The 21,208-nt window shown below is 36.1% G+C and overlaps 1 protein-coding gene across 2 annotated transcripts in view; it reads left to right on the top strand.

Moving 5' to 3' along the window:
• Window positions 1-21,208, top strand: part of prkcaa (protein kinase C, alpha, a) — a 135,444-nt gene that overhangs the window by 40,864 nt on the left and 73,372 nt on the right. For both annotated transcript variants that reach the window (XM_079265224.1, XM_079265223.1), the window contains exon 3: window positions 2,014-2,096. In XM_079265224.1, the coding sequence (XP_079121350.1) occupies window positions 2,014-2,096 (83 nt within the window). The remainder of the gene's footprint in view (window positions 1-2,013; window positions 2,097-21,208) is intronic.

The raw sequence follows: 21,208 nt of genomic DNA, 5'->3' as shown, positions 1-21,208 counted from the left end.
ATTTTTTTATCAGATCGTTACCATAGTAGGACATTTACTGTATCTTTTATCAGCTATTATCACATGAAATACCACTCATATGTTTGTTTAAAAACAAATAACCCAGCTATTCCTATGACAGCACATTAGCACACTCCATCTTGAGGGGGTTCACATATGTTCTTAACATTTTTCTATGTTTCCATCGCACTCTCAAACCATGTCAGCTGAGTTTATAGGTCAGGTTATTGTGGATGACAAGTCATCTGAGACACTGGACCACCACACCACACCACACCACACCACACCACACCACACCACTGTTCCTTATGTTTAAAGTATACCCCACAGCCTGGAGGTTTGTTTTGGTTTACTGTCCTGATGAAACACTAACCAGATAAAATGGTGTTGCTGCAAAATGTTCTGGTTACTCTGATTCACTATCACACCTCCGTCTTCATGTTTCAAGGTGAGAACCACACGTGAAGATGCCATCTGTTCACCATTTCTACCTCCTGTTAAGACACAGTTAGCATCAAAAATACCAAATTCAGAATGATTAAACCTGAGTATATACGTTTCTGTTGTTTCTTATTCCAAGCAAGTGACTTTTTCTTATCAGCCTCAGCAACTTTTGTCCTATGTGGTGTTCAGATCAAAAGATTGGATGGACTCAGTCTCTTTGGATAAATTTTGTGATAGACTCTAAAATTATTACTTACACTTCATCCTAAGGTGATGTAACTTTGCAACTTCAAATGCTGGTGATAATCTTTTTTTTTTTTTTTTACAGCAGTATTCAGATTTTAAATAATTTGAGTTATAATGTTTTTTTTCTACTTTGTGAACCAGTTTTCATTATGAAATATATTCTGTACAAGTGTACATCAACAGCAAGAAATAGCTTCAGTTAATAGATGAACAGGCAAACTTGTTCATTCCAGTTCACTATGCAGGTTAACAGCTGGTTTTAAGGTATTTAGTGACTATTTTGGTTAAACATATATTTTGTTAACACTTTTTCTCCCTACATACTTGAGTAAGTTGCTGTGTCCTCTTGACTTGTAAATTCTGTATAAATATGAACTTTATTGTGTTGTAGTGCAAGCCATGAAATGTTCCATTTATGCAACTGGATGTTGAAATAAACGGTGACAGAAATGAAACAGAAAATAAAACAAAGCCTTGAAAACTCATCACATAAATGAAGTGATGAATGGAGCTTGCTCAGGCATACAGGAAATGACATTTCTTGAGGTAATGCTTATTTAAATGGAACAAGCACTGGCCTTGAACATATCAAGTCCTTACAAGAAGAAAAGGAATCAAGAGACACGAGCAGAAATAACATCTACTGTATCTAGGCAAATTTGCTGCTGTTAATGAAGAGGTTTTGTTTCTTTATGATGACCAGTCATAACCCTAGCCTGTCTCATCCTGCTAATTTCTGAAACCCAGTAGCAGATACTGTTGTCCATATTGACTAAGCAGCTAACACTGGCTGTGTAGTGCAGTGTACTCTGTGACCTGGCTCTTGGACTAAAGGAATAATGGTGTGCTCTGACAGAGCCTTCAAGTGTGAAGGCCTGGATGTGGATTCAGTAGACGTGTCAGAGCATCAGTCTGTCCATCTGTTTGTCTGCTTTCTTTATTTGAGTTTGCACATATACATGCATAGAAAATATAAAATATAAATTGTGTATGCAATTATGTGTGTATGCTGTTTGGTTTACCTCCTGACAAGTTAGAGAAGAGGTGGTATTACAGTGTGCAATAAGAGCAACCAGCCTGCAGGCAGGACTCGCCATTTGGAGACATGACAGGAAGCCAGTACATGAGTTGTTCTTCTTTTTCAATCCCTCACTGTGTTATCAGATTTGTTTCTCTCCTGCTGTCTGTCATTCGGCAGTTGAACACTGGATTCTAACCATTTCACATTTTGTCTTCTTCTTGTGTGTCTTTCTAATCTTTCTCTGTCTGTCTTTCTTTCTCTCCCCACCTGTCCACTCCACATTCTATTTTCTTTCCCTGCAGTTTGCTGTTTTGTGGTCCACAAGAGGTGCCATGAATTTGTCACGTTCTCCTGCCCGGGGGCAGATAAGGGACCCGACACAGACGTAAGTAACCGAATCCCAGCTGTTCCCTCTCATGTGTTTCGCTGGGGAGGTGCATTTCTTGTCATTAGACGAAAGCAAAGGGTGACAATGGTATGCAGTTTTATCAACCAGACCTCTAATCTGAACACACTGTCATGAATCCTTATCATGGTATAAAATAGTACTTGTTGATGGTTGGAGGAACACTAAAGTTTACCTCTACAATTTCTAAATATTTATTAATAGATGAATAGATTAATTTAAAAATATTTACTGAATGTCAGTCTTGTCATGTCTGTATAATGTTGTGATAAAAACTGAAACTTTCACATTTTCATGATAACTTATGTAAATTAAGATAATTAAACTGGATAAAGGTATTAGTATGGGATTTACATTTAGACCTTAAAGCACCACCTGTACTGTCAGACCCTTTTATTGTTTCTTTAGTCAATTAAATCAAGTATCTGGGTGGAAAAACATCTGTGATCCATGGTATAACTTGGTGCAGTTTCTCCCTATTTTTCATCTCTGCTTCTTCCTATAAGTGGAAGTATTGCCATTTCTACAATAATGTTCATAGTAACCACATCCAAAAACTAAACACTGACTTTTGTTGTGATAAGACAAAGACTACTGGTGTGATAGCGAGCTAACACGACTTTGTTTACATTTTTCCTGTGTGTTTTCAGTACCTCTTTGGAAATAGCATAGATAGATTACAACTCTCTTGTGCAAGCATTCCTGGTACGTTCTTGTTCACACTGGGATATAATGTTTGTGGTGGATTGAAAGTCATTTGTTTATCCAGAGGGTGTAATGCAAACCGCACAGCTGAATCAAGGGCTAATTAGATGGATTAATTGTCAATGTTCCTTATTGAGTCACTGGGGACTACTATATTGAGAAAGATATTTATATTTTTTTGAAATTATTGTATTCTCACAGAAAATCAAACTTTGATGTTACCATTAACCCTTTCATTCATGAATTAATAAAAAACAATGCAACATTTTTTTCAATACAGTAGTTTAACTCTACAGACATAAGCAATGATACTTTTTAGTTTATTAGTAATATTTAGAATTTATCATGATTTATTATTTATTTCAATATGTTCTATAAGATATTTATAAAATAATATATAATCATAATTATGTTATGTAAATATTGTATGAAATATAGCTGTATCATTTTCTTTTCCTAATTATCGCAAAGGCAAACAGGTGTAATTACATTATGTGCAATTATATCATGTATTTATTTATTTACCAGTGAGTGGAAACACATTGGATGACTCATTAACATCCACTGAAGTGATTTATTTACAAAAATACCGTTCTCATTCATGAATATGCAAGAAAAAAGCTTGTAAATAGGTGTTCACTATAGGGCCACTATGCATGAAAGGTTAAAATGTTCCTTGCAGCCAGCATCATTATCCTTTCCTAAAACTAAACATCTAAACACAACAGAGGGCTTATAAACTTAAGTTTGCTCCCCTAATAAATATCCATTATCCAGTACAAATGATTTTACAGAAAAGAACATAGCTGTGTCTTTAAAAATGACCTGATCAGACTTAGAAACATCGGGCAATGTAGGAGCAGCCCCTCTAGACAGCAACTCTATCTTGCACATTGAGCTATTAAAAGTCTCAAGAATTATGACTGAAAAATAAAAAATGAACTTGCAATGATTTAGTTTAGTCTTTTGATATAATTTGCCCTTAAAAGTAGCTTTTGAAGTTGCTAATGCAAGTTTCTTCTCTAATAAAATCCACAATAATTTGTGATGCTTATTGAATTTAAGTACCTGTATAGCACTCAATAAGCTTTTCTGTTTAGTCTGACTTGTTTTTTGGTTTTTTTTAGGTTTCCCATCAACCATTGCTCGCTTGCTAACAAAGTGTTACACTCCATTTCCATAACCACTTTGTTGCTGAACACTCTTAGCCTCTTGGCGCTATAGCAGCACAGCCTGGCCTCTGTAACTGGAGATATGTCAGTGTGTTTTTCAAGATCATCAACCCAGACTCTTTAAATAGAGCAGTCCATGGATGACATGGAAGCCGTTCCAGCATAAAATAGTCCAGGCAATGCGGTTCTTGATCATAAATGAACATCAGGTTCATTTCTTGCAGGTTTGTTTTAATGATCTTTGACATCTCTGTGTTGGAGGTACACCAGTTGCTCACTCATGCATTTGCCAGAAAGCATGGTCACATTTTAGTCAACATATTTCTCATGGATTACTATCTTCCACTACTTTTTTCAGTGTCATGTACCCTGTCTGTTTGTCTGTCTGCTATCCACAGTTAAACAGTGAACCTACAACTTTGGACTGATTCTTGATAAATTTTCTGATGCTGTTTCGTAGAGAATTTATCAACATATTTTTTCTAAAGTAAATGGTTTAATTTTCCTTTGTTATATTGTTATTATATTTAAATAACAAATTTATATTAAAAAAAAGATTTAAAAAATTGGGGAAAAAAGGCTTGTTTTATCGTAATAAGTATAATATAGAATCGTAGTTAATAAGGATAAATGTGTATAAACGCACAGAAAACGTTAAATAATACAAAGAAATCCCATACCACTAAAATACTTCACATCAACGGATATCATCTGTTACTTTGAGCCTTTGCACTTCTAGGATTTTATATTTATACTCTATCATTGCACCTAAAAAGAAAATCTGTATCCTTCAAAAATCAAAGTTATGTCTCCAAAAATATTTGGTACTCCTTTTTGATATACATTTTTGTGCACTTGGCTGCTGCAGTGCAGTTGCTATGGGAGACCACTACATCACATGGCTTGCTGCCTCCTGGGTTTCCAGTCCAGGAAGGCAATAACTCCCTTGGCCAGCAAATATCCTGAAGATCTGCAGCATCTAAGCTTCATGCATCTTATGACTCATGTCTGTTTTATAACTCCCCTACTGCAAAAAACTAAGTGCATACAACAAGCACAAGTCTTTTCACTAGTGATTAACTAAGTCTGATGTAGCTGATGTAGCAAGATAACCGTGAACACATTCTTCCTCAAAATAACAGAAGCAGGGTGTTCTTTTAAAGACAAAGGAGGCTGCAGATAGGCTTGTAATTATACATGAGACTTTCTCTATAAATCCATTGAGGTTTACTGCCAACAGTGCAATCTGAGATTTAATTTGAGGACGTTTTCTCCTGAAGAACCAAATTCGATTCATCCATCACTTTAATTTAAAATGAAATAGCTGTCTGTTGAGTTGTTATGTACTTAATAGTGAGAGAATAGCAGTGCCCATGTTAGTCTCACAGAGTCAGACTAAAGCCCTTAGTATGACAAAATGTTTTTGTTAAGCTGTTGGGTGTAAGTAAGTTCAGTGCTTTACAGAACAAGACTATCAATAATGCAGGAGCTCTTGGTATCACCGCAGGGGTTCAGCAGATGAAACTGAGAGGTTTGATGTCCTGCATTTGTGTGACTGTGCAGCTGTTGCATCATTGATGTCCATTTAACCAGTGCAGCACAATTGACCCGTGGCAATTTGCAAGTCCGTTTGCACTGATTTCCTCTCTTCTTACACACACATGTACTCTCAGACACCCCCTCCCCACCCACCCACCCCAGCCCCTCGGGCCTGTTCAGTGCACAGATAGCTTTGACAGAGTAACATGGTTAAACAGCAGCACAGTGCTCTTTCTGTCTCATTTGCTTGGAAACAGACAGAACTGACCCGAGGGTGACATGGCAGCCAGGCAGAGCATAAACAGACATGTAGAAAATTTACAGTCAAGCTCAGAAGTACTTACACAATTATTGTTATTTCAGTTTGCAAAATTTTTGTAACTGACAAGAAATTGGCAGATATGGGCTTAAAGCTTTCGGCTTTAATTTAAGGAATTATTCTACAGTTAAGCAGGTGAAAGGTCTTGACTTTATTTCAACTTTGGCATTTGCATTTGGTAGCTGTTGATTTGAACCCTTGAACATCTGGTCAAACACAGCTGCATGGCCTGACAGATAAACACAAAGACTTTTGGCACCAACTGAATGACTCTTGACAAAAATATTTGAAAGAAGTAACAATTAGTAGCATGTCCATTTGTTCCAGTACATTTGAGTTTTCTAAGTATAGGCTTCCATATTTTTAGCAACTAATACACTTCTTTATATCCTCTGAAAATTTAGATTATGCGCTTCTGCAATTATATTAACTCTTTTGGCAAGGGCAACACACATTCTAGGTTTACATGTAAGATGTTACCAAACTGCTAATCTGAGAGAAATCCCAGTTGTAATAACAATGAGTGATGCTATTGGCATGAGTAATATATTTTAAAGGTCAAAGCATGGAAGAGATCCTGGTGCCAAGCAGGAAAGCTCAGACTGCCCTCTCCCCAGTCCCTTCTACCAGCTCATCCGTTGTGATCCTAAAGTGTTCCCAGATCAGCAGGAGATGTAATCCCTCAAACACATCCTGGGTTCTCTCTGGGGTCTCCTCCAAAATGGATGTGCCTATAAAACCTCATCTGGTTTCTGTTGATGCAAAGAAGCAGTGACTACTCTAAGCCCCTCCCGGATAAAGAAGCTTCTCACCCTATAGCTAAGAGAGACCCTGGCCACCCAGCACAGGAAATTCATTTAAAGCACTTGTATTTGCAATCTCGTTCTTTCTGTCACTAATTACAGCTTGTGACCATAGGTGAGGGTAGGAACATAGATCAACCAGTAAATCAAAAGCTTTGCCCTTAAGCTCGCTCCTTCTTCACTTGGACAGACCAATGCAGAGTCCGCATCACTTTAGACGCTGCTTCACTCTGACTTTCCATCTCCTGTTCTATTCTCCTCCCACTGGTGAACAAAACCCCAGTTTACTTAAGGTCCTCCACTTGGGGAAGGACCCTATTTATGATCCAGAGAGGACACCCCTCATCTTTTCTGGATTCAAACTATGGTCCTGGATCTCATCCCAACCGCTGCTGACTTGGCTGTAAATTACAGATTTGGATATCACATCCCTATTAAGCCAAGAGAACTGCATCATCTGCAAAAAGCAGAGATCCAATCCCGAGGCCACCAAACAGGACCCCCTTAACACCTACATTGTGCCTAAAAATTCTCTTAATAAAAGCTTTGAACAGAATTGGTAACAAAACAGGCAAACAACTGTTTTGTTTTGTTTTTTTAAAAGGTGTTCTGGTTTCAAGGCTTGGGACACTCTGTCATTACAAGGACTCTGCTTGTGAATTGAAAACAAGATTAAAGTAGACTGGTGCTAAATTACATCATCTGTGCCACAGGCTTCTTGGGTTGTCACAGGCAATGGAGCCTTTCATCTGTATTTTTAGTTGATCTACTTCCAGCAGGGGTGTTGGCCATGTCTTTTAGACAGGTTTGTTCTTGCCCGGAATTTTCCATTTTGCCCCTTTGCACCTGATACTGGTACCAAGAGTAAAATTCAGCGGAAGTTAATTGAAAATGTACTTAAATTGTTATTCAAAAAGACAGTTGAGGTTTCCTGGCTGTTTTACGATTCGAGAAAGCTCTGAGAAAATGTAAATGCAAAATTTAATCTCTTTCAATCTACCACGCTTTAATCGTTGCTAAGGTAGTCATTTAGCTTTATCTGCAAATAAATCAATACAGTTAAGTATAGTTCTAGAATTTGTAAAAATGAGAGTACTAATATTTTTGTGATGGGCAATTAAAGGTGCATTTCTAACAATAATGTGGCATTCCTGTGTGAAGACTTAGCAGCGTAATGGAGTTTTTTCTGGAGAATTCATTCACTTACTGCTGTGTTGCTTTCATATGATCTCCCATGTTTCATGTTATGGCAGATTGGCTAACAGAGCATTCATTCTATGCCATGCAAGTCAAGTCAAGAACTGGTTAATTTTTCAAAGTTAAGCTAATCCATGAGTGGACTTGGTAATGTAGCGTTAACAATTTTAATGTTCTCTCTCTCTCTCTCTCTCTCTCTCTCTCTCTCTCTCTCTCTCTCTATATATATATATATATATATATATATATATATATATATATATATATATATATAATGTATTAGTGTGGTGATATATCCAACTGTTTTTTTTTTTTTTTAAATTTTTTATAAGAAAAATAAAATGATTTATATGATATAAGGAGGCAGCATAAATGCTCTACTGTGTAGGTCACTTGCATAGGCTACAGTGTTGATGTAACACAGAAGCATAAATCAAGCTTAAGTCTGCCTCCCACTCCTTACTGAACCGAATCCCAGTAACACATGCTTTTAGCACACACCCTTATGCAAGCCTTGGCACAAATACTGCTTCCAAGGAAACACTGTCTCAAAGAAACTTATTTCTGCCTTTTTGTGCTTCAGTATTGTTCTGTGTGTGAGTCCTTACATGTCCTAAAGAGCCCTGCCAGGCTATACCGTTATAGTAAAATGAGATTACTGCAGACTGCAGCGTGCCTTCAAACACAAAATGCACATGAAAAAAATCATACTGTGATAAGTGCCAGATAGGATTATCTTCTTGGCTTTTATTGGAGCTGGCACACATGAGAAGAAGTATAACAGCTACTCATGTCCTTCCACAGGGAATAAAAGAATGCACTGTACTGATATAGCGTGTCTAATGAAGCTTGGCTCCTTCACCAAGCTGTGTTCATTGTCATACATTCAAGTCCTGATTATATGAAGTATTTAGAAATGCTTCTGTGATGTCACTCCTGCCCTACAGTGCAGTGTTAACCTTTAATATGAAATCTGTAGGGACACCAGCAGGAGAAAGGTGTGCCTCGCTTATTATTACTGAGAGATTAGCAATAAAACAGGACAAGAACAGTGAGGATTACTTGATTGGCAAAATGAGCAGAAAGGTTTGTGTCTATGTGTCAGAGACACTGTCAAACAAGCACTTTGAAGAGCACCTAGCTTCATGACAGAGTAGGGTTGTCATTATACCCGCGTTTCCAATTCGATTTCAACACTAAGGATTATCCTTGATACCATCTTTAATACGATAATAAAAAAAACAAAAAACTGCAAAATTACTTCACACAAACAATACAATAAAAATATATAAATAAATATGGTAAACTAAATTTACATTGTGAAATTAATTTATTATGTCCTGTAAAGGTATAATCTTCTCAATGTAGTGCAAAATACCACAAAACTAGAAAAAAGTTAAAACCCCTAGTTAGTGTACTAACATGTATAAAATGTGTATTAACGTAATTGTCCTTTTTCTCTCACAATACTTCAGAACATCTAGATTGTTTAATTAAGAATTATTAAAAGATTAGCTCTTCATGTTAAATGCTGCACGGTAGAATAGTGGATATCACTGTGGTCTTACAAGAAGGTTGCTGGTTTGAGTCTTGGCCGGGGAGGTTTGAACAGTGAAACTCCTTTCCGTGGAGTTTGCATGTCCTCCTCGTGTATGCGTGAGTTCTCTCCAGGTACTCCGGCTTCCTCCCACCGTCCAAAGACATGCATGTTTGGTTATTTGGTTTCTCTGTCCATAGGAGTGTGTGTGAGTGTGAACTTGTCTCTCTGTGTGGGCCCTGTGATGGACTGGACAGCCTAGTGATTGCTGAGTCTCCAGTTTCCCCATGACCCTTAATGGGACTAAGCAGTGAAGAAAATGAATGATGAATGAATGAAGTGTAAATGAATCTAATAGTCATCAGTATCTGAGTGTTAGCCAGGGCGGGACCAGCCAGAGGTATCTTTGTGCGATTCATTTTGACTCTGGTAATGGAGTGGAGGTGCTCTGACTGCAGCTACGAGATGTGAATGCAGCTGCGTGAAGATTGAGACTCTTCTGAGTGCTTTTGGATGGAGCCTGAGCCTAATGCAGCAACTTCTGCTCATTTAGAACATAACGTGTCTTTGTTTTCCCATATGACTCCAAAACTCTCCAATTACACAACAGACAGCTGCTAGATTTGATGCTTATTTTTTGGTGTAAAAACTTGCATGTAGTGACAAAATCGCTAACTTGACATGTTTCTACTGTCATTTTTAATCCAAAGTGAGTTACATGTGAGAAGTGATCAATTAACCATAACAATTTATTTAACACAAATGTCTTGTTGGAGGGAGGTCCAAACCAGCAACCTTCTTGCTGTGAGGCTGCATTGCTAACCACTTCGCCACCGTGCTGCAGTGTCTGTTGACGATGGGCAGAGGTAGCTGGTCCTTTTAGAGAACTACCCTGAAAAGTGGCACTTAAGTATCAATACCTGTGCTGATTAAAATCGAACTAGACACTTAATTGTAGTCTTGAGTATTATTATCTGAGGATGGATTTTTCTGACATTACCAATCGAATTTAAGACAGAGAAGAAATGAAAAGGCTACATCATATTATCAATAGGCAAACGAAAGAAAATGATTTTGTGGTGGCTCTGGATGTATTTATTTATCATGAAAGGAGCTTCAGTCAATGATGGTAAATTGCATCATGTTGGGAATACATGATATATGAGAAATCCTATTCGTCAATTAACTTTTTTTCGACTGTCATGAAACTGAATAGGATTTATTCTGAGTTTTAGTTAACTTTCTGATTTGTATTTGCTCTAACCTTCAACAATATCTCATAATTAAAGAATTTTTCTTCATACTTTGTAGTAAATTCTTGATTTTATTGGATATGGGCTCATAAATTTCAAATCTTAAAATATAAATGAATTGCATTTTCTGACTGAATGCAGACTTATTTTCTGTGTGAAAATATGTTGGGATACAGAGGGATTATCAAAAGTCACTTATGCTAAAGATATCACATTTTTGCTTCAGCTTTATTCTTTTGTTCCACTGTGTCAGCTTATTAAAAAAAAAAAAAAAAAAAAAAAAAAAAAAAATTCCCATGCTCTATGAAAGCCAAAAATACAAACAGGAGTGATTATTATTGTCTGGGAAGTGTTTACAGTGGAGCTGGTTTGAGATCTTCACGGGAACAATGTCCCCAGAGTTGATTTCACATAAATGAATAATTGTATCCATTGTAAAAGGTGGATTACTGCTCTTCACTACCTTGTCTTGCATGTCTTATATTTTTAGACACAAGTGTTGGCATAGAGGATTCAGTTCAAATCATATGCAATTCTAGTCGCTTTTTTTTTTTTTTTTTTTTTTTTTTTTTTTTTTTTTAGTCTAACATGACTGTTATTATTGTCTGTTATCTTGCTCTCTTGCAGATCTGACTTGGTATCAATATTGCTGCTAAGACATTGTTCATGCTCTTAAATTCAGTTTATTAGATTAATTCAAACATTGATTTGGTTGTCAAAGTCACACTGCTTTTAGGATTGTCTCCTGAAAGGCTGAAATATGGGCTACTAACTTCTCATCAAATCTGTATGCTCAACTGTGCAGTAAATGGCTTGAATGTTAAGCAGTATAAATTAAACAATAGGAGGACACAGAAACATGATGCCTTTTAGGCTCATCTGGTTTGTCGAGATTCAGCTTCCTTATCTTCTTCACCCTCCAGCCTGTGGCCTGGAAATTGCTCATAGTCAAATATAAAATATTTTGAAGGATATCTCTATTCCTAAAATGCATCGGGAAGAAGCAGGAACAATGAGAGTGGGAAGTTTGCAAAGTAACATCTGTAAATCCTTTTCAGATATCTCTTTAGGATTTAGTTTTCTGACAGGTATACATTACAAAAATACCACATAGTAATTATTATAATAATTACAATACATAAATAATAATAATAATAATTGATCATATTATTTGAAACAGAGCAATGGTTGAGCTTATTTCACATGTTCTATTTAAGTTATGTTGCTGAAAACGAAAATGTGTGTACCTGTGTGTACATGCTGATGTGTACTTGTTTGTGGTTAGGGTTACAAAACAGGCATATTTCAGTCTGAGCAAAAACTAATAATGAATATGAATTAATTTTATTGCTAATTTTAAACATTTGTACCAGGCTGTAATAATCAACCTATAAATAATCCAGTTTGCAAAATCTATAATGAAAATTATTCTTGTTTGTGCATGACTGACTAATTGACCAAAATGTGGCAATTTAAAGGTTAAAAATATAAGAAAGTAATTATTATTTGACGTGTCTGATTCGGACTGACTAGTTTATCAAGAAAATATAATTTCTTAATTAATTGCTGATATTTATTTGCACATCGATGATACCTTAGGATAGAAAAAGGCGAATTTAGGGTTAAATGAAATATAAAAAGTCAGGTAAATTGTATTATACATACTCTTTATATGAATGAACCATCTCATTAAATCCAGCTGAAGTTGTCTTTAAAACCTTTGAGATATGACACCAGACAGATAGATGAAGCCTGTTCAGTGTGACACTAGAAGAGGAATTGAGTTAGTCTGCTATCGTAAAAAAACAATAGTTTAGTATCAGAAGAAAATTTATGTACTAGACTTTTCAGTCAGAAACATATCAACCTCTTCTGCTGTGTTGTCTGTGACAGCTACATTAACTGCTCAGTGTAATTTTCCTGAAACGATTATCCCCCATGTTAATTAGTAACACAATGAAAAACTCATTCAGTTTGCCACTAGACCACAAATAATGAATTTTACCTGCTCATTAAGGGTTAATTTTTTTTTCTATTTAAATGAAAAAAAAAACACTTTTTAAGTGGTTTAATACCTGATTTCGAAAACATTTTCAGTGAAAAATGAAAATTCAGATAGAAGGATTTTAGGAGAAAATGAGGAGTAGATAACATTTGTCACATTTCTTTGCAGCTATGTAATTGCTTTATATATGGACAGTGTTAATTGGGGATTAATGTGATGGTGGAGAATCCCCTGGTCTGATATTTGATGATTTACGCCACTCTATAATGAAGCTTCTGTCATCATTGTTGCAGTAATTCAAATTCAGCCAAACACTTCATAGTCTACATTTCACTAAGAAATTCTTGTGGTAATGAACAATTACAGAAACAACAGAGCTGGTTACCTTTGTAACCTGGAAGGTTAGATGTGCAGATTAGTTGATGTTCATTAAATCTAACAAATCTCACTAATTCATTGCAAATCACACAATGGAGCACTGCCCAGTGCTGCATCGTTCTTTAACCAAAGGTACTTTTTCCACTGGTGGACCCCTTTATTGGACTTGTTGCATACATTTGCTGTACAATTAGGAACAAAAACAAAAAATAAGTCAAATAAAAAAGTCCATACACTGCCTTGACTTAACAATTTATTAACAGCTCTTCACACAACATAGGAAGTGAGGCCAAAGGGATGCACTGTGCTCTTCTCAAGGCTCATTGTTTGTTTGACCATCTTTTCAAACATACTAATTGTAATTGAAAATGGTATCTTTGACCTAAAACCCAGACACAGATTAGCAAACATGCACTGCACACAAACCTCATTTTTCAATATATAAACTCATGCTTTCTTACAAACCTACACATTGACAAAACTCTGGAGTTGCACACAACTTGGCACCCAAACTACACAACTATATTCTACTAATCTCTTTAACAAGCTTTATTTATAATAAGCATGTGGAGATCAGTCCTACTGCAACCACTCTATCACATAGAGTATATTAGAAGAGATGGTACTACCGATTAATCAGCCATAGTTCCTGTAAGTTACTCATCTGACAGACTGCTGATACTACATTAATCTTCATAATTCCTGAAGATCAATGTGAAGATTAACCTCTTAAACATTAATTGATGCTGAACATTTCATCTAATTAATTACTAGGTAATTGATATGTGGATTGTCGCTGACACCATGCGCTCAGAGAAATATTTGTCCCTGGTGGTATCATAAAAGTAAAGGAGTGGGAACCTGTCAAATAGGCAGACATTCCTCAGTTGCTTGGTATGCTAGTGCGCACAAAAGTAGAATAGAAGCCAGTGAAGGTATGAAATCTAAGTATGACTTTTAATGAGCGAAGCCTGAAGTGGAGCCATTGTCTTGTTCTTATATCCAGTGTTTTTAAGACAATAAATCTTTACAAAATATACAAATAATAAAATAAATGCAGCCCAACTGGCCTCTCTGCCATTTCATTTAAACATATAAAATATTTCCTCTGTCCAACCAGAGCTTAACGTTTTGTTTTTATATCATTTTTCTTACCAGAGCCCCTACAGTTTTTTGCTGACGTTCATTCAGAGAATAACAGTAGTAAAATAGCTAACTAACAGTAGTAACTAGCCTCGAACAATTTACATAGCTGATTGCACAAAAGGTAAACTTAAAGGAGTTTTTTTTGTTTTTTTTTTGCTATTCACAACCAGAGCAATGACCACAGGAGGTGGAATGGAACTGCCGAGCTACTGGCCTTTTCCCAGTGAAAAAGAGACTGTCAAGACATTGGCAACTAGATAACTTTTTTGGAAAACATCTTGCGAGGTTCTTTTAATTATTAAGTCCCTGACAGATGGCCCGTGTCTGATGAGCCAATTTATTCTGGCCTCTGGTGCTAGCAGCCGAACCAACAGGTCCCACCCCCCCCCCTCCCCCCTTACCTGCTCATGTAGTGGAGAAAATGGCATATGAGCTAGTAAACAGTGCCATCCTTTTTCAGCTGATGCAACAGCTGTGTCAAGCCCCCCCTTGTCCTCTCCTGACCTTGAAAATGTCATGCACAGCATGTATGCATGACTACTAATAAACCAGCATCTGCAAGTGAACACGTCTCTTCAGCATCCATGTGAAGGAGTGTTGTGTTAATGGGGCCTTAGTTTTCTCCAGCTGTGGAAAGGCAAGCAGAGGAGTTTGTTCAAAGGGCTCTAATGCCTCAGAGCTGTAAAGCTGCATTCAGAGTCTCTCAGACTCTGCCCTACTCTTAAGGGACTATTTATATAAACCAGGTCAACAATGATCCATTTGAGAACTTGAGATTGTTGTAAAAGTCTTTCTTCAGAAGTTGTTTAAAACACATAAAACTCATCTGTATTTTTTATGATAATTTTTGACATTTTTTTGGCCATGAAAGGCAAAAGACAGGGTGGACAAGTGCTCATTTTATTTCAGGGTCAACACAGAGGAAGAAACGTCCACTCATGCTCACGCTCAATGCTAAGGAGAGTTTATAGTGATCAATTAACTTAACATGCATGTCTTTGGATGGTGAGAGGGAGCTGGAGTACTCGGAGAGAACGTATTCCGGCCACTCTGTGATTAAAACTTGTTTGCTACTGTAAGACTTTAGACTGCTATTAGTAAGATGTGGAGACAATATAATGATTTCTCCCCCCAAATGTGAGTTATATTTTACAGCTTTATCTGTAGTTTGCCATTTACTAAAGTTCAAACACAAAATCAAAAAGGGAGAGATTTCGAGTAATTGTAAGTTTGCTAAAACAGGATAAAACACTAAGATTAAACAAACACCCAGTTACAAGAACTGATGGAGGTCCATTATAATCAAAATAACAGTTTTAACATGTAATTTTTTTATTCTTTTATCTCAAGATAACTTGTTCTTGTTCCCAAGGCATCAATTATTACACTCAAGCAATAACTGGCAGGGTTTCTGGGATAAGGACCATTTGTTTGTCATCATTTCTACTTCAATAATTAAAGTCTTGTGGGAAGTGCTGTCTTATGAATAAACAGAAAGCTTTTACATAGAATAGAGGATGTGATGAAAATAATATTGAAGTATGTGCTTTTTGAGACTTCTGTTTCCTTTCACTGTCATCCATTCACTGTATTTTTTGTTTTGTGGATTGCATTTAAACTTACCATTTATTCATCTTTAGTCACCAAAAAGTAGCTTTTGCTTTGGTCAAGTTAGGATAACAAAAAGAGAAAAAAAGAAAAGCCATGGTAACGGTTTGGATGGCAAATAAGGGACTAATGTATTATTTCCTCAATCGAGCCAAGGGTGTTTGATGATTGACAGTCATTATCAGGATGAATTAAATTCCAAATTCCTGTGGTTCAGAGCTTGTTTTGAATTCCAACGAATCTTAACTTTCAATACTCAGGGTTGTGAGGGAGATTTAGCATCTCAGGAATTCTAGTTAACAATTCTGCATCTTTTATGCTTCGCATATCTCATTTGGCACAAAAAGTATTTTTTTCTTTATTTTTGTTACATAATAAAAAAAAATTTCTACACTAAAAAGAAACTATTTGCTGCCACAAACAGTCATCATAATGATCATTGTAGAAATCCAACAACATCTATCGACTCTGCAATGTAATTTACCATTTGGATATCTTCAGCTAAATACAATGGTTGTAAAACAGAAAATTTTTAAGACAGATGGCCTTGATAGAAATACATGTATTATGGACAGTGGATTATTATGTCCCAGAAGTTTTTTACTAGTTATACTTTGAATATCAGATTAACCCTTTGATACATTGTTTTTGAGTATAATTGAGGTTGGTGTATGCAATTTTGCAATTCCAGTGGGCATTAGAACAGTTGTCCAACACACTGCCACTCACTGAAGACAAGAAAATGATACTAGTCAATTTTTATGGAATATTTCCATTATATAAATATGACTAAATATAACAGATAAAATAAACTAAAAAAAAAAAAAATCCAATAATATTAAAAACAAAGAAAGAGTCTGTACATGTCTTTAGAATTAAAATATTGTATGTGGGGAAAAAATGTGGCACTATTTTTTTTCTAATACTTCATGTATCAGAGGTTTAAGAGATGCCAGAATATTGAATTCATTCGTAAAAATTGTAGACCAGGATCCAAGACCCTGGTAATATCAGACCGATACTGTGGTTCGAATGATATCAGAAAGGCAACTGACTTTAAGAGTGTGTGAAAGTGTGAACTTTCTACAAACCTGTGTGGTTGATGACAGCTATGATAGCACATGGCAAAATAAACGCTAAGTGAGCTGCAGTGGCAACCTGCCCTCCTGCTCAGCACTCAGCAGCTTAGTGAAAGGCCAAGAGGAATCAGGGTGGTGGTTTATAGGCTAAAAATAGTGACCTTGCCAAGCCTAACACCATAGTTCTGGATAAATGATCATACCATATTGTTCTTTTCAAACCTTCCACCCCCATATTAACCACTGACTTTCACGTCTACAGCTATGGGATAAGAGAAAGATATTCTTGTTGTGATTAAGAATGACACTGGTTTTCTAACACCAGTAGCAGTGGTTATGATTGAACATTGTGTCTCCTATTACTTTCTCAATTATAAATCCTCAAAAAAAATAAATAAATAAATAAATAAACAAGAAAAAAAAAAAAAACACCTGCTAGATAGTTCCAGTGAAACCACTGACCATTCTTAAGCAATACAATCTTAACATGTATCATGGCCTCAGCTGTGCAGACGTTAACTCATCATGTCATATCCATATTTACATGAAAACTGCGTCTGGTGATGCAGATGAAACCTGATGCAAGGTATGTAAGAGTGTATTGCATTCTGAATAACAGCCACCAAATTTACAGAGGCATTTTTATTTACCAGCATTGTGTGCACAATAATGTTAAGCTCAAAGAGGCAACAAACACATAGTTATAGGGTAAGGTCGTCACACTTTGAAGAAGAAAATGGCCTACTTGAAGGCACTTTGTCACTGGGAAATGCCAAATAGCAAGTAAGTAAGTGCTACTTGACTCAGGATATACAATTACAGCAAGTTGATCCATTACTTTTTAAGAAACCTCATAGCTGGTAAAACAAATTATCTTAAATATGTGGTTGACTCCACTGGCCAAAGAAAAGTGCATCTCTTCCCTGATGACATGAGGGAAAACTTAGAACGTATCATGCCTTTCAGTGGTTCTGATCTCATATTTATTTCTATCACTGCTGATAGTTTTCTAACAAACAATTTTTCACCAGAATTCTTTTTGTTGGACACGCTAAGGTTCCTGAAACATTAGCAAAAGTTAAAGCTAGCTCAGGACTTTCCAAATATTTCTTAAGGAGTTGTCTGATTGCCATACTGTTTTCACTTTGCTCAATTACCACGTTCTGGTGAGCTTTTTTCTTTACACATTAAGTCAGAGGTGACATCAGAGATCCATTTATTATCCAAGATGGCTCCCAAATACTTGTACTGGCTCGCAGCCCTGAAATCTGTACCATAAATGAGTCGGTGTGGCGCTTTACTACTAAAAATTGGCCATGGTGAATCCCATGCGCCTAGAAAAGAATGGCAATCAGATCATCAGCAAAAACATTTCCCTACTTACTCTGAGACGCACTGACAGAATGCTTCATCTCTATGATGCAATGTTTGTTTATTTTTATAAATGTGTTGTGACATTTGCTGAGTAGAAGTGAAGCCAAATTCTTAACAGACCACACTGTGTCTTTCTTTGGCCAAGGGGTAGCTAAATGTAGAACATGAGCCTGATCTTAACAAATATGGTTCTGATAATAAACAAATACAAAAAAAGAAGCATTGCAGATATTTTAATAGTTCAGCTCAGCGACAGCATTTCCCGCTTTGATAAGAGGCACATGTACACATGATGGCACCAGCCACATTTAGGTTAAGCTGCTAACACAATGCTAACAAAATTGCTAAATGCTAAAATTATTGAGTTACTGTCAAGTCTGTCTGAATTTAAACATATTTTGGATGATAAAAGTCTCGTTAAAAGTTAATACTAACACTTTTTTTTCTATATTTATTTTATTTTCTGTTTCCATTAATATTAAAGGACCAAAAAGGGGCTTTTCCCATAAAGCTCCTCTTAGCAAAGTAAATTATTCTTCTTGCTATGAAGCTGGACAAGTAAAACGAAACAATACAACTTTTTAGCTAATAGCTATTTTTAAGCTTCTTATGAATCCTTATGGTAATATAAATAAAAAAAAAAAGTCTTATTTTTATATATTTATTTTCCCCCATCTGACAAGTGAGCATGGCTTTAGCAGAGTCTTGTCTGTCAGGGTGTCAGTAATAAGGTAATGAACGTTGTGGAGCATGCTCGACAGTAACGCCCTTCATGTTTTCCATTCATTTCTGTTAATGGACAACTAATCAGGCATCATCCCTTATGCAAATTATAATTAAAACTTGAAAGGTTGAAAGGTTTATAAATGGGGAGATATTGGTGACAGGCTGACAAGCTGCTTGGCTTTGTTCAACTACTTCTTAGTATATTATGTGTTGTGCAGAGGCAATGATGATGACACTGAGAAAGGACAAAGTGAAAAACATAAAAAAAAATCCCTCTTAAAATCTTCTCTGAAATGACTTTTTTTTTCAGTATTAGCATGCATGTGTGACTATAGGTCTTATTGATAGAATCAGACAACATTTTCATAATGATCCTGTTATTTATTTGATATAAAGGTAACTCATAGAAGAAGATAACTGAAAAACTGCAAAAGGGAGAAATATCTTACCACCTCCATTACAAATGTCCCATAATGTTATTTTTAACCTTCAATCATCACTGTAGCAATTTATTCTGCAGACCTGCAGATAGAAGATGGACCAATGAGATAAGAAAATGAAAAATATGACAGAGATGAAGTGATGATCAGTAAGCTTCATATTTCTCCCCCTCTTTCTGGCTGCAAATGTCACACCAGGTGGGTCTCTTTTGACTCTGCGGGGTGCGATTGGACTGTATTACCTACCCAGACTCTTTGATGATTGTTACACTCATTTACCAAATTTCCCCCTCGCAACTGAGACAGTTATAACCAGTAGTGTAGTATACCTGGCCTGAAAGGAAGAAACACTGAGACTAATTTGGATGGAATTGCCGTTGTTTCTCTCCTTAGCATATGCTGCAGTGGAAAAGTTTAAGAAGCTTTTCATTTGTTTCTCTGTGTTAACGTTGACATGATCTCAAGTAAAGTCAGCTTTGTTCAGTCATGTTAATTTTCAAAATGTGTAAGAGGACCATTATTTTTTAGAACTTGAACAAGATAAATCTGATCTCACTGGTTAGACCTCTCCTGCTGATATATGAGCTCATTAAAGATTCACTTTCCTGCACATTTTTGTACCATCTTTTTATAAATTACATTTCACCTGATGTTGCCATTTACATTCTGAGATCGGAAAGAATTTTTCCCATTATTATAATCGTCATAATTTTATGATGTTTGGAGCGTGGAACCAAATGTTGAGAGAAACAGACAGATGGTGAATGTTAAACTTATCATTATTTCATCCGTCACCCATGTTAATCACAGCAGACACAACAAGTGGAGGGTTATTTTATAAATGAGCACAAGTCACCCCATTTTTCTGCAACTTTAAAGTACCCTCTTTATAGAATATAATATATATCTAGACTATCCTGCATAATATAATATGAATGGAAGAAGTTTGATTTAAAGTTTAAGCATCAATGTGGGATTAATTTTAGTTTGGTATGCAAAATTGTATGGTACAGATTAGGGCCACACACTTTTCAGGAGACATGGCATGCAATATCATTGTTGACTCTTGCTTAATCTTTACAGTTACAATTATATTTTTTCCCTGATCATTTTTAAACAGTCATTCATTATATTTTATAGCAAGAGTTTAAGAAAAAATCTATTAATAACTGTAGGTTTATACACACTGCAGTTTTATGATTAACATCAGTTCCCACATGTTTTATCAGTGAAAAATGAGAAATGATCATGACTTAGTTCATTTTGTGGCATAAACACTGTTTATGCCACACTGGGGATGGCCCCAGACTTTAATGTCATCCACCTCTGGCCTCCCCTCTTCTGCACAAAGTACCCTGCTCAGTTCTATCCTGCCAAGCTGGTAACTGACAGGCGCTGGCTGACGGCCTGCTTGCTCATTAAGCTGGACTGGAGAGCCTGGCTAATTAGTCAACATCACTGCACTGACCCCATGTGCTTCTGTTTTCATCACCAAGTCTTTTGATCAAAATTCAGCTCTGTCTTTTCTTCCTGTCCCCATCTGTTTGTTGACACTTTATGCATATACTTTAACTACCTGAAATCATAATAGGGATGCTAGCGAAATAATTCAAACGATTACTCTGTCTCATCATTCTTTGTTCAATTTATCATTTTTCACTCATTTTGTGAAGTGTCAGCATCTAAAATAGACACCTTTTTTGTTTAAAATTAATGCTCTCCTCGTGATCATCACAAACTACACTGGCATACAGATTTGTTTGCTGAATTGGGTGAACATAAGTAAAAATAAATACACCAATTAAATGTT

The sequence above is a fragment of the Telmatherina bonti genome (assembly GCF_933228915.1).
Source record: "Telmatherina bonti genome assembly, chromosome: 3".
NCBI lineage: Eukaryota > Metazoa > Chordata > Actinopteri > Atheriniformes > Telmatherinidae > Telmatherina > Telmatherina bonti.
Note: the sequence above shows the minus strand (reverse complement) of the source record. Positions and strands in the feature narration are given on the sequence as shown.